The following is a 12726-nucleotide window of genomic DNA, read 5'->3' on the forward strand; positions in this document are numbered from 1 at the left end:
TCACCCACAGTTTCCATCTCAAATACAAGCAGCAGTTTGCTGCATAAGTTCAGCAAGGCAAAACTGCTAACAGCCTCTGTGCCCTCCAATAGTTTCTGTTTTTATGTCTACCCTGGCATTTTGTTTCCATGGTAACAAAGCTAGCGTGTGTGTCCATTCTTAATAAGTTTTCACTTTCTCACTCGAACTGGATGTAAGGCTGTTGGATTTGCATGTGTTCGACAGATTGCATAAATTAACACCGGATGATAATGCTCATTAGAGTACAGTGCCTCTGATTAAGACTTGAGGCAGACCGACGATTAGCAGAGGGTGGAGTAAGATGGGTGGAATGTCTAGAAAATTATATTGATGTCAGTGAAAGGACAAGTATCTTCTGCTAGTGCATGTAACTAAGGTGCTGCATTGTGTGTGTCTGTGTGCACTTGTCCATGTCCATGTCTACGTGTATGTGTGCTGCTCTATTACACTTTGTCAGGCAAGGGACGCCCTCTTCTGGGCAGTTTTCCAGCAAATCCTACAAAGAAACTCTCCCTCACATGCTCCCACTCATCTTTTTTCTCTCATTTGAAAGCTTGTGCATAGAAACTGTAGGGATGAGGCTTATCGTAATCTTTCGCCTGCTCTCTGTTATCAGTATGTGTCTGCTCTTAATATACTCTCCAAGTGGAACCCTTTGTGCTTATGAGCATTCAGCGTGACTGCGACAAAAACTTTCTATTTATAGACATTAGTTAGCGTGTGAATATTTCACTATCTTGTTGCTATTTTTCATGTCCATGCTTAATTTCCCTGCTAACATCACTTCCTATCTTTAGCTCTGAGCCAAAGATAGAAAGCACTTCTGCTTGTGCAACTCATTTGAACTTCATAGTTGGCTTAAGCATAAAAATGCTAATTTTTACATGTAAAACATATTTACATGCATTGAATGAGCAGTAGTGCAGTGTTTTTACAAAGAGCAACTGGATTTAGATCGATGTCCCCTAGTATTGCTTATGCTCTTACACCATCAGCATAAGAGTACTGTGATGAGACATGCTGACTGTTGCATTCGGGGAAGCACTTCTATTATCCCCTTTTGCATTCATAGCCTTGTATCCTCATTGATTTTTTTTTTGTCCCCTCACAGAGTTTCACAACCAACCTCTAACAGCATCACATGCTCAAACACATGCAGATTCCTATTACCCTTTCACTAAATGTGCAATAGCGATGTGTTGTTCTCCATGTGGAGGTAAGTGTCCCTGGTGTTGCTCATGTGTTCCATTTTACACTCTTAATGAAGAATGTCACCATTAGTTATCATTCTTGTTGCTTGCATTAAGTGTTTGGTGGAGCATGGAAGCAAATATGCTCGGCCTGAGGTTTGCTGGTTTTTTTGCATGTAAAAACAGAACCACTTCTTAGCAAAGCATTTGATGCATGCTATTTTTCTATATTGTAACACAGTCATAAACATGAGGGCAGGGCAAAACAAAAAGACAACAAGCTATTTTTAAAATTGTTTGTTTTTAAACATTTAATGCCAAGGTCTAATAAATGTGCTGTACCAAAGAAATAGCCAGCAAAAATGTGAATGTAAGCATTACTTCATTGCAACATCCGAATAGTGTGAAGCTCATTGATGAATAAGACATGTTCATGAATGCCAAACAAACACAGAAGGAATCATGCATGTTTGCCTCACTGTTCACACCAGACAATCAAGGTTCAACTTCAAATTGTAGCTTTTTGACTCAAAGCTCAAATACAGGGTTACACTCCTAAACATTTACTTGAATTAACTGATTTAGCGCTTGCTCTGTATTTTGTGTCAACTTAACACAGAGGGGTTTCTCTTAGGATGTGTTACCATGGAAACTAGTTGGCCAGGGGAACCTAGGGGATACAGAGGGATGTTATTGAAAAAGCAACATAAGTTTTTTTAAAGCTGAAAATCATAACAACATATTGGAACAAAGTATCAGCCTTGCAAACCCTCAGAAGAACATCACAACATTTCAAGTTGGGCAAGTTCTTAACTTCTTAAGAGAGACTTGAGAGACTTAAAGTGGGCTAGTATGAGAATCAAGCCTAGTAAGTCTACAAGTATCTCAATAAGTAGAGGAAGATTAAGTGATCGAAAGTTTGTAATAGATGAAGAGGAAATTCCAATAATTAGGGAAAAACCAGTAAAGAGCCTCAGTATGTGGTACAAGGCAGATTTGCATGACAGAGAACAGGTAGTGCAGTTCCGGAAGGATGTTGCTGAGGGACTGGATACAATAGATAAATCAGGATTTCCAGGAAAGTTGAGGCTGTGGTGTTTGCAGTTTGGATTAGTTCCCAGGTTGATGTGGCCACTGTCAGTATATGAGATTCCAATATCTGCTGCAGAGAAAATGGAGGACTAGTAAGCGTTTACATTAGGAAGTGGCTAGGTATTCTGAGATGCTTAAGCACTGTGGCACTGTATGGGAAAGGCATACTTCAGCTCACAGTATCCAGTCTAGTGGAGGAGTTTAAATGTACTAAGGTTAGGACAGAGCTCCTGTTATCTGGGAGTAAAGATGTGGTTGTTAGTAAGGTGGCTCCAAACCCAACCAAGGGGAGAAAATGGAATCCAAGAAAGGCAGTGCAGGAAGCAAAAGCAACTCTTAGGCATACAGAGAGTGTGGGTAATGTACAGATAGGCCGGGGAGGTTTGGGGCTTGGCCCAGGCAAACCGGTGTGGAGTAGAGCTGGTCCCAAAGAGAAGAGGAAGCTAGTTGTAGAGCAGGTTCGTAGACAGGAGGAAATATTAAGGGGTGCAAGGGCAGTGGCTCAAGCTAAGCAGGGACAGTGGTTGAACTGGGAAGGTGCAGAGAAGAAAAAGCTTAGTTGGAAAGAGTTGTGGAGTATGGAGGAAAGCAGTATTAGATTTTTGATAGGGGCAACATATGATGTATTGCCAACTCTCCAGAACCTAAAACTCTGGGTAAATGGAGACCCGTTATGTTTATTGTGTTCAGGTGCTGCAACTCTAAAGCACATCTTGTCCAGTTGTACGGTTAGTCTCTCACAAGGCCGATATACGTGGAGACATAACCAGGTTTTAAAAAACGTAGCTGCAGCCATTGAAAATATACGGAGGCAGGCAATTTTAGGAGGGTCTAAGACAAAGAGAATTGCAATACAGTTTGTTCAGGAAGGAGGGAAAGTTATTAAGATAATAAGGAAGCAAGGCAGTTTAGAGCATGCTAGTGACTGGGAGATGCAGATACATTTAGGAGGAAAGCTTGGTGTTCCCCAGGAAATAGCCTGCACAAAGCTAAGGCCTGATATAATTTTGTGGTGTAGGAGTAGAATGAGAGTCTATTTCATAGAGCTGAATGTGCCGTGGGAGGATTCAGTTGAAGAAGCATATGAAAGGAAAAAGCTCAGGTATGCAGATCTAGGTAAGGATGCTGAGCAGCAAGATGGAAGGTTAGGATTTGTCAAGTGGAAGTAGGATGTAGAGGGTTTGTAGCAAGATCTGCTGTTGCTTTGTTGAAGGAGTTAGGAGGAAGCAGACTGAGGGTGAGGAAAATAGTGAAGGAAATGTCAGATGAGGCTGTAAGATCCAGTCAGTGGATTTGGGTTAGAAGAAGTAATAGTAGCTGGGGGCCCAGCAGGGGGCGCTCTTAAGATAGACAGACTCTAGGGAGAAGCAGAGGAAGAAATCCAGGAAGAGGAAGTGTATTTTAGTGGAGGGTGTGGCCTGTTTGAAGCTCTTTGACACCATGCGGTTAGTCCAGGTGAGTTGGCCTGGGTGGGTGTGTTGGTTTTGTTTGAGTATAGGACTGTTCAGGTGAGTTTAGTTGCTGGATCTGCTAGTATAGCTTGTATTGCCTCCACCTCCTGCACCCTCTACACTTTCATGCCCCCTACCCAAACTAGGGTCTGTTTCCCATCCCTACTTTTATAGAGTAGTTGACAGTGGTGCTGGTTGAGATAGTTGTCTTTGTGTGAGGAGTGGTGATGGCTGGCATTAGGGGGTGACTCTGGGACACCAGTGTTCACGTTCTAGCCTCCTGGAGGTGTTGTGGGCCTAACTAGACGAAACATTGACGAAAGGAGGTTCCCACCTGATGACCCCAAAGACATGATAGTTATCACCGCTCACTGGCCTAGTTGGAGATTATCTATAGGGCACATAGAGCAGTTTGTTGCTAGGAAGGTAATCACTGCGTCTGGTCAATTTTTTTATTTTTATTTTTTATTTTTTGGTCGCACAAGTTTCTTGTGTTTTCTCTAAACGTAGGAGCTGCCTCAATTCCCCTTGTGTCCTCAGTGAGTAGGGTTTCTGTTATATCCCTGTCCAGACACATCTGAAGTCCTCAAACTACATCAGTCGAATGGCTCCTCTCTTTACCCTGGTTAGCCTCTGTGTGGAATCACAGCAAGTCCATCTTAATTCTTCATGCTATGCCTCATCTTCTCTGTCCTGCTGTGAATCTCCCAGACAAGGGAGTTAATGAGCAGCTGCTCTATTAGCTTGTGTAATTAGCAGGCGAGCTGTTGCTTTCCCTCAAGGTGTGTCCAGCCTGCTTTTGTGTATGTGGCCATTATCAGATAGTGATAGATAGTAATGTGTCCTCTAGCACTTACAGTAGTTCTTAGAGGCTTTGATGATGATGCTGACCATACAGGATAACCCCTTTTCTTCTGTTTTCTTCCTGTTTTTGAATGACTGTCTCCTATACTATTACTATTTCCCTGAACACGCACTGATTTTTTTTCTTTTTTTTTTTTTGCAAAAATGTGTTTCTAATTCAGAACTTTATAATTTCTGTTAAAAACCACAATTTGTTTACTTCTGCTGTTATTCAGTTTTGGTCTAAATTGTGTCAAATTCTGTGTTTGTAAACTTACAAAAAAAAGCAAATGGCCATGCTTATACTTTTGATTGGAAGCACAAATGCAATTTGCAATGCAAAAGTACCAAGTCAACACTCAAAACACCAGTTGCAGCTGCAGAGAGGTTGCCCATCACTAGACTTTCATACTGATCCATGAAGATGGTTTATGAATGAAAATGATGCTCATAAAAGATAAGTTGCTATTTACTGAAGATAGTGACCAAATAAACAGTGATGTTGGCTGGATAACTCAACAGGCAGTGGAATTCAAATGAAACTGCCTTGCAAGCCTCACAGGCATGAATGTGCTAACTTATGCCGATTAAATACAGCCCCGCGACCCGGAAATAGAAAAGCAGTAGAAGATGGATTGATGGATGGCTTAAATACAGTTATAAGGCCAAATAAAGAGGCCAAGTGTTCTTCCTTGATTGAGGGATTCAAGGGCATTTGAAAGTTAAGTCAGGGTGACAAAATGGTGTGACCATTAATGGCAGATGGCGGTGGGAGGTGGTCCTGTTTTTGTTGCTGTGTTGATAGACCTTTCATTCCCTATAATTCTGTCTGTTTCCATCCTCCTTCCCTGTCTCCCTGTTCATCAGCACTCACACACATATAGAAGGTGCACTCATCAGCAGATAATGAGTTCACAGGCTGCACTATACATCTCGATTAATGGCAGATGGAGATAGTCCATTTCATATTCATGCTGAAGGCCTGTGGACTCCATCCATTCACTCAAAGATAAAGCTTTATTTCTGCTTTAAGCATAATTACTTTGGAAGTAGGGAGATGGGGCTTTAGTATATCCTTACCTCAATATGTGGTGAAATAAAATCACAGTCAACAAAAGTGCTGAAATAATCACTGTAGTCAAACAGTTAATTAATGATAATTAAACTTCTGTTCTGTTGTCATATTGTTAGAATTAAAGGTCCTTTACTGGAACTTCGGTTGCTTGTTTATAAACAAAATATAGTTTTAGTGTGCTGAGTTTGGTATAGACATTATCTATCATCTATCTATATCTATTCCCATACTGCCACTATGAACCACTGTTTTCAACAGTGAAGAACGAACTTTAAATCCTGTAGGCCATGCATCCATTTAATGTTTCAATCAATAAATCTTGCATTGATTCAAGAATGGTTTGCTTTGCTTTTCTTAAATGTATAACAAGCTTATTTTTGTGCCCTTGAGAAAACTGAAAGGAAAGCTGCAGCTAACTAATACTAGTTACCTCCATGAAATATCAAGATAAAATTGGTGTTGTAAAGGTGACAGAACAGGGTGATGGTGAAAGCTCATCTGAAATCTGTGGAGTGGTTAACCAGCTGGATTGTCAAAACAACATTGGATGTGCTTGGATGTGTGTGCTTCTGTGTGTGCAGGAAGGTGATAGTGAGAGCAAGCTGAAATGTCTGCTTTGCTTTGATGGTCACAAGCACGTCTCTCGACTTGGTATAGTAACTCAGGTAAGACTTTGTTTCACAGTACATGTCAGGAATATTTTCTGTCAACAGGAAGACACTGGAGACATTGTTTCTCAGTTAAAAGCTGCCTGTGTTTGAGCTTCTGGTTTTTATGTGATTTGCTTATGGCTCCTCAGTAAACACTGCAGACTGCTATACAGACTTGTACATGGAATTGCTGGATATATTGGCTCAAACATCAGCAGCAAAGGAGGATGGAGAATTCCCCTCTGTATTTTTTCCATCACACTCTTGTCTGAGTTTCAAGCCTAGCTGGTGTTATGGCATTTTATATTAAACTTAAGAGTTCCCTCTTCTTACATATCAGTTGTAAGGGTACAATTTCCACTCAAAGGGAATCCAATTTTGGCCCCCACACTTGAAAAGTTTCAGAGCAAAACAGTCAAAATTTTAAATGCTTATCTGTGCTGCCTTTGGTTATTTCCATGCGCTCACAGCGTTCAAATCTTTGTTGACATTTGAACTCCATTTTCGTCTGAATGGTGGTTGTTTTAGGTGGAATGCTTCATATTTATAAGTAAAAATAACGTAATTTAGATTAAAGGTCAAAAGTCAAATTTATTTATAGAGCGCATTTAAAATGACAGTAGTTGACCAAAGTGCTGTACAAAGCTTAAAACATAGTCACGTGTTTTTAGATATTTTTACTAGAAAGCATAGAACTTACCATCAGGACATAAAAATGCAGTAAATGACAGTGCTCTTTGTGTCAAAGTTAGAAATGAAACATTATTTATTCAGTTTAAAGCTTCATTGTTGCCATTGGAAATGGTAGTTTAACTATTATGCTAGATAATATTTTTCAAGAAAAGTTTAGATAATTGTTAGGGCAGAACATTTAATTGTCTGGCCATCTATGGCCCATTAACAATATAGATAAAGATAAAGAGAGATTATAATTAATTTGATAAGGATGTATTACTTGCCAGCTCATATATAATTGACTCACAATGACACACAAAACAATGCCTTTTTCCTGTTACAACACACAGCTTTGCACTAAAGCCACATTTAACAAGATTCATTTATTTACACTCCTCCAATGTTTTTAAAATCACAACATAGGCTGTGGCAGAGAGAAAAAGCCCATCTTCCTCTGCGTGAGACACTCAGTTGGAGTTAGCTTAGTTTCAGTATGTATAGTGTAACTGCAGCAGTGAGATCAACCTTATGAGCCACCAGCATTTATCTCTTAGCTGTAGATGGAGTTTATTACAAACCAAACCAAAGGCTGCTCCTCCTTTCCACCCTTCTGTTTTTCTGTAGTTATCGCCCCTCTAGTCCATCTAGTCATTGTACTTGATGTTCTGAACATGTTTCTCCCACTGCAGCAATTACACCAAAGTGACACAATTCGTTTCAGCCCTTATTATTAGCACAGTGGCTATGATGAATAAATGGTACTCATTTAGCAGGCTGAAGCTCTCTGACACCAAAATAGGAGAGTAGCTGAATTTCGACTATGTATCTGAAAATGCTATAAGCAAACACACGTATTTTTCCCCATTACATGCAGCAATTATTATTTCCCTGGTGTTCTTACCTTTTATTACTTTCATTTCTGAGACACACACAGACAAACATCCATTTCCCCATCCTTATACAATAAGAAAAATATTAAGCTTGCAGAGGCCAATCTCAATGCAAACATTTGTCATGCTGTTTGCTCAGGTAGATGTTCAGGTGGTCAGAGGGATATGATAATTCATACTATCACTTCTTACTGAAAGAAACACTTTTCCTGTCCAGCATACTGCTCTCTGAAGAACTTGCCATAGTTTATATTTATTTATTCATTTTGTGCTAATGCTGTGACAGATAACAGGGACGATCTCTGGTAACAGAATCAGTTTGTTTTCACAGGAAGTGACATTATCTGTGGGACAGTCATAGCCAGCGGGTGAGCAGCCAGCTGCCTGGAGAGGCTAACTGTGATTTGATTAACCAGGATCACAGCCAAAACTAGTAGGAAGTCAAATACCAAAAACCGGTTTTGTCAGGACTATGATTGTCTGGTGTGCAATGAAGAACCAAGCGTAAGAAAGAGTAAGGGCTTGAACTAAGAAATGTTTTTATCACATCAAGCCATTCAAAAAGGAAAAATTGCTTCATCAATGTATATTGTCTATGAAATTGTGGTCATATTTTCCAATATCCCACAGTGACAAATGACTTGTTTCATCTTCAAAGATTTCAGTTTAAAATGGCACAAAAGAGAAAAAAAACAGCAGTTGTTTACAATCGAGAAGCACAACAAGCAAACGTGTGAAATAACTAATTATTCACACAATTATCAAAATGGTTCAAACGATCAATTATACAACTGATCCTTTCCGCTCTAGAAAAAAATGTATGGTTTAGTCTAATATCAGCAGTACATTTTTTGTTTTTTTGTCTTCTTTGTTAGGATCATTATTTTAGGGTTGTTTGCAAATGCTTTAGTAAGGCCACAAATGATTCAGTATCTTCAACGTAGCATCACACAGCAGTCAAAATGTTATATATTCTTTCTTCAACATTGTATCACGGTATGTATGGGGCAAAATGGAATATGTTGCTAGTAGACTTTAATTTCAAACTTTTTCTTGTTTGACTCCAGTCCGTCTTTGACCTTTCAGTCTGGGCAACACTCTAGGTGCTACCATATGTACTTGCCATTCTCTGTTGCTTCTTTTGCCATTCTGATCCCTCTGTCCATAAGGCTTTCTTTGGGTTTGTGCATCAGGCCACCCATCTCCACCAAACCATAACCAGCCAAACCATAACTCTCTTGTCTAGCCAAATGCCATTTGTTGAATATAATTGAATATGTTCATGCCTTGAGGGACTGACACACAAAGCCATTTCTTCATTGCGCTTCAAAATAATAATCAGAAAAACAGCATGGAGAGTTTCCTTCACACTGTTTACTAACCTTTGGCTGATTGTGATAGTGCTGATACATAGAAAAATAGCTTGGACAAATACTTTACCATCCCCAACTTTTCAAGGACACAGAATATGAGACATAAGCTGCAGCTCTCTTTTAAGTTTTCATTGAGTCAGGGTTTCATTGTAGAATGTGATTCAAAGAATTTCTCATATTATTCTTGATGTGTCATCAGTTGCACCTCTTTGTCAGGGAGAGTATTTCTTTGTGCGATAAACTTTCTTCATGTATCACATTTCGCACACCAAGTGCCACTTTTGCTTCTGTTGTGGAATTCTATTGAATGCATTTATCTAGCTTGCAGTGGGAGTGGTTGTCAGTTGTGTGAGTCTCTGATCATATTGTGTCAGCTGTCTAATCAATCATTTGACTAATTGTTTCAGCTAAGCAGAAGGTGTGGCTTTTAGTATCTCTGTATTAACTGTTTGTCCAATTGCACCCTTTATGGCATCAGATCCTCGACTGTAAGGATGATAAAAGATGCCCAATCAACTCATCAGGATGATCCACTGCTCAGGGTTTAGTTTAGTTTTTGAGAAGTAGGGACAGACGGCCAAAACACTATGAACAAAATTTTTGTAGTAAACCCTGATTTGCATTAATCCCAGCCTTGCATTCTTGAGTCTTGTTTTATTTTTGTTTATTTAGTAAAGGAAATTATTAAAAGATCTTTGTTATAGCAAGTTGAAACATTTTCCTTTAAAGTTCCGTACATTTGATTAGTGAAGTAGTTTAAAAACTTTTGTCTGAACACAGGAGCTTAAATAACAAAATAAAACTTAACATGTGTATAAAATCAAAAATTCGTATAGCAAATTGCAGTACCAGTGTCAAGATTATAAATTAGCCAAATTCAACCAAATCAAATTTCATGCAACAATAAATATTCTTGAGCACCAGCTTGATGTTTTAATCATGCACTGGGAGGGATCTTTGCTGCTGTCATACAAAAAGCTGTTTCACAAAAGGCTTTTTTGTTATTTCAGTCCAAAGTCAGTGCGAGGGAACCCTGCTGGGTCAAGTAGATGACCAAGCAAAACGTGCACTAGAGTGCTTTTAATATTATGGCAGCTTAGTAAAATAAAACAGACATCCAACATCAGGAGAAACGGATGCATTTACTCATTTTTCAAACCTGATGCAGATTTTTGCACAATGAAAGACTGAGAAGTTTGTTTGACTGTGTGTAGCAATTAATCTGTAGGTTTTCTTTTTTTAAGTTTGTGCATCTTAAGTCAGTCTGACATATCCTGCAACCACCAAAACAACCACCTTCTCTGTCCTCCAACTTCCATTTCTCTCAATAAGTGATGAAATCAAAGGATCAGGTGGAATGACATAAATGATTTAAAAAAAAAAACAAACAAACTGGTGTTTTTATTAAAAGTGGATAGAAACTGACAAGTTAATGTTGCTGCTTCAGCAACAAATCAGTTCTGGATATTGAAAGCATATTATACTCAGCTTTTTGTGGTTGCAAAAATAATTGAGTTAGAGCCTGTTGGATCTTTTCATTCCAAACCTCTGCTGTTTGTAACATTAAAATCGAAAGACATTCTCCCACATTTCCTCCAGACTTTTTATTTTCACAAACAAGCCCCTGTACAACTGTCAAAAGCCACCGATTTGCAACTGTCCTCCTGAGAAAAGATGGCTGCTGCAACAGAATATTGTTTAGCAATATCAGCTGTCCAAATAAAATAGAGGAACTGAGTAGTTGTTAGAGTCAATGGTGGCAGACAGTGGCATAATAAAGCATGTAAAAAATGAAGACATAATCAGAAAGAAAATTTGATGGCAAGGCTGCAATGAAAAGGCTCAAAGCTTAGTCAGCAAATATTTGAAATAGATGGGTGCATAGCTTAACCCTAACCCTATACCCTCAATGTGGATAAATCATAAACTAATAACGACCAACAGCAATGCAGACAGTGACATAACACCAAAATACAGCCATAATTAGGTATTTTCAAAAGACATACTTTTAAGAGCTGTGTTTTGATATTTAATGAGAATGTTATGGAAAATTGTGCTTAGCAATAAATCATCAGTTTCTCAAGCTGAACCTTGAAGAAGCACAGAGAAGAAGGCATGCACTCTTAGTGTGTGTGTGTGTGTGTGTGTGTGTGTGTGTGTGTGTGTGTGTGTGTGTGTTCGTGTTCCAGCCATCCTGAAATCAATAGTACTTTGCTTTGGTTTAAAATGTAATATTTCATTGACATTTTCTGTGAGGTGCCAGCCCAAAGAAACAAGCATTTATGTTGTATTTTTGCTCAGAAGCCACACTCGCTGGTTGTAGACATAGGGACAGCATAGGTTTAGGGATGGTGTCTGTCAGCAGGTTGGCTGATCTGAAAATGCTGGATGGTTTGTACAGATTGTCCTGGTCCTTACATGATGATTAATCTCACTTCTGAGTTCACATTTTCTACCACCTTGCTCAGTGTATCTTATCTTGAGAACTACTGGACTTATTTGATCATCTGGCTCTCCCTCTACTGCAATCAGGAGGTGAAAGTTTTGACATGAATTTATCTGGTTCATGTTGATGTCATTTGGTCAATTGAGAACATAACCTAATTTAGGAATATTACAAGTGCATGGCTTGAAAAGAGAAAGACTTATAAATTCTTCATTAATTGCAATCAAATTAAAAAATTGTGATATTAGTCTGAAATCATATCATTCAGTCCTACTTCAATAACTTCAAATACTAACATATAAACATGCTCAACTATGATTTAAAATCTTCCAACATCAACATGCTGGCGGTAAATTTAATTCCAACATGCCTGTAGACTCTTCTTAATGCTACAGTTCAGGAACAGATCTTAAAAAAACTGATATTCTTATCAAGATCATATGATGCTCATAAGCCACTATAAAGTCCTGATGGTCTGAGAGGACTCCATGATGAATGGAAGCTATCCTGTTTAATACCCTTTATGAAGACGAACATGATATTGACCTAACCGGGTACAGAAATGTAAAGCTGCCCTTACAAATCAAACAGGACCAGACACGGAAACAAATGTTTGTTTTTCCCAGTAAAGCAGGAGAAGAGCTCATGAAAGCAGCAGTTCTCCTCTAGTAATAAAGGCCAGACAGTCATTAAGACATATGTAGGCTATCTCCCCCATCTAGCGTGTCCAACAGCACAGGCCCAGATAAGGCCCTGCTGGGACCACCACAGGGGGGCAACGCACGCAGAGCTCTCGTTAAGATGGCAATAATGGTGTTTCACTATCACACACCTGCCCTCAGGAAAATGTGGTGTGGATTTGAGAGAGAGAGCTACAGAGACACAGTCCATTAGTGGTGATCCACATCTTTTGTTTTCCTGCTGCGATGCATCATAGCTAATCAGCGTATTGGCTTCAGTAGCTGCATACACTACCATATGTTTAAGATTATCGACAGCTGAGACATAAACATCAGTATG

At 39.1% G+C, this 12726-nt stretch overlaps 1 protein-coding gene across 1 annotated transcript in view; it reads left to right on the top strand.

The window, feature by feature from the left end:
• The window catches only part of dlgap2a (discs, large (Drosophila) homolog-associated protein 2a), a 133275-nt gene that overhangs the window by 10711 nt on the left and 109838 nt on the right, over positions 1 to 12726 (top strand). Inside the window, exon 4 of the mRNA XM_029493720.1 lies at positions 1133 to 1237. Within this exon, the coding sequence (XP_029349580.1) occupies positions 1133 to 1237 (105 nt within the window). The remainder of the gene's footprint in view (positions 1 to 1132; positions 1238 to 12726) is intronic.

Source organism: Echeneis naucrates, chromosome 22, assembly GCF_900963305.1.
Source record: "Echeneis naucrates chromosome 22, fEcheNa1.1, whole genome shotgun sequence".
Taxonomy (NCBI): domain Eukaryota; kingdom Metazoa; phylum Chordata; class Actinopteri; order Carangiformes; family Echeneidae; genus Echeneis; species Echeneis naucrates.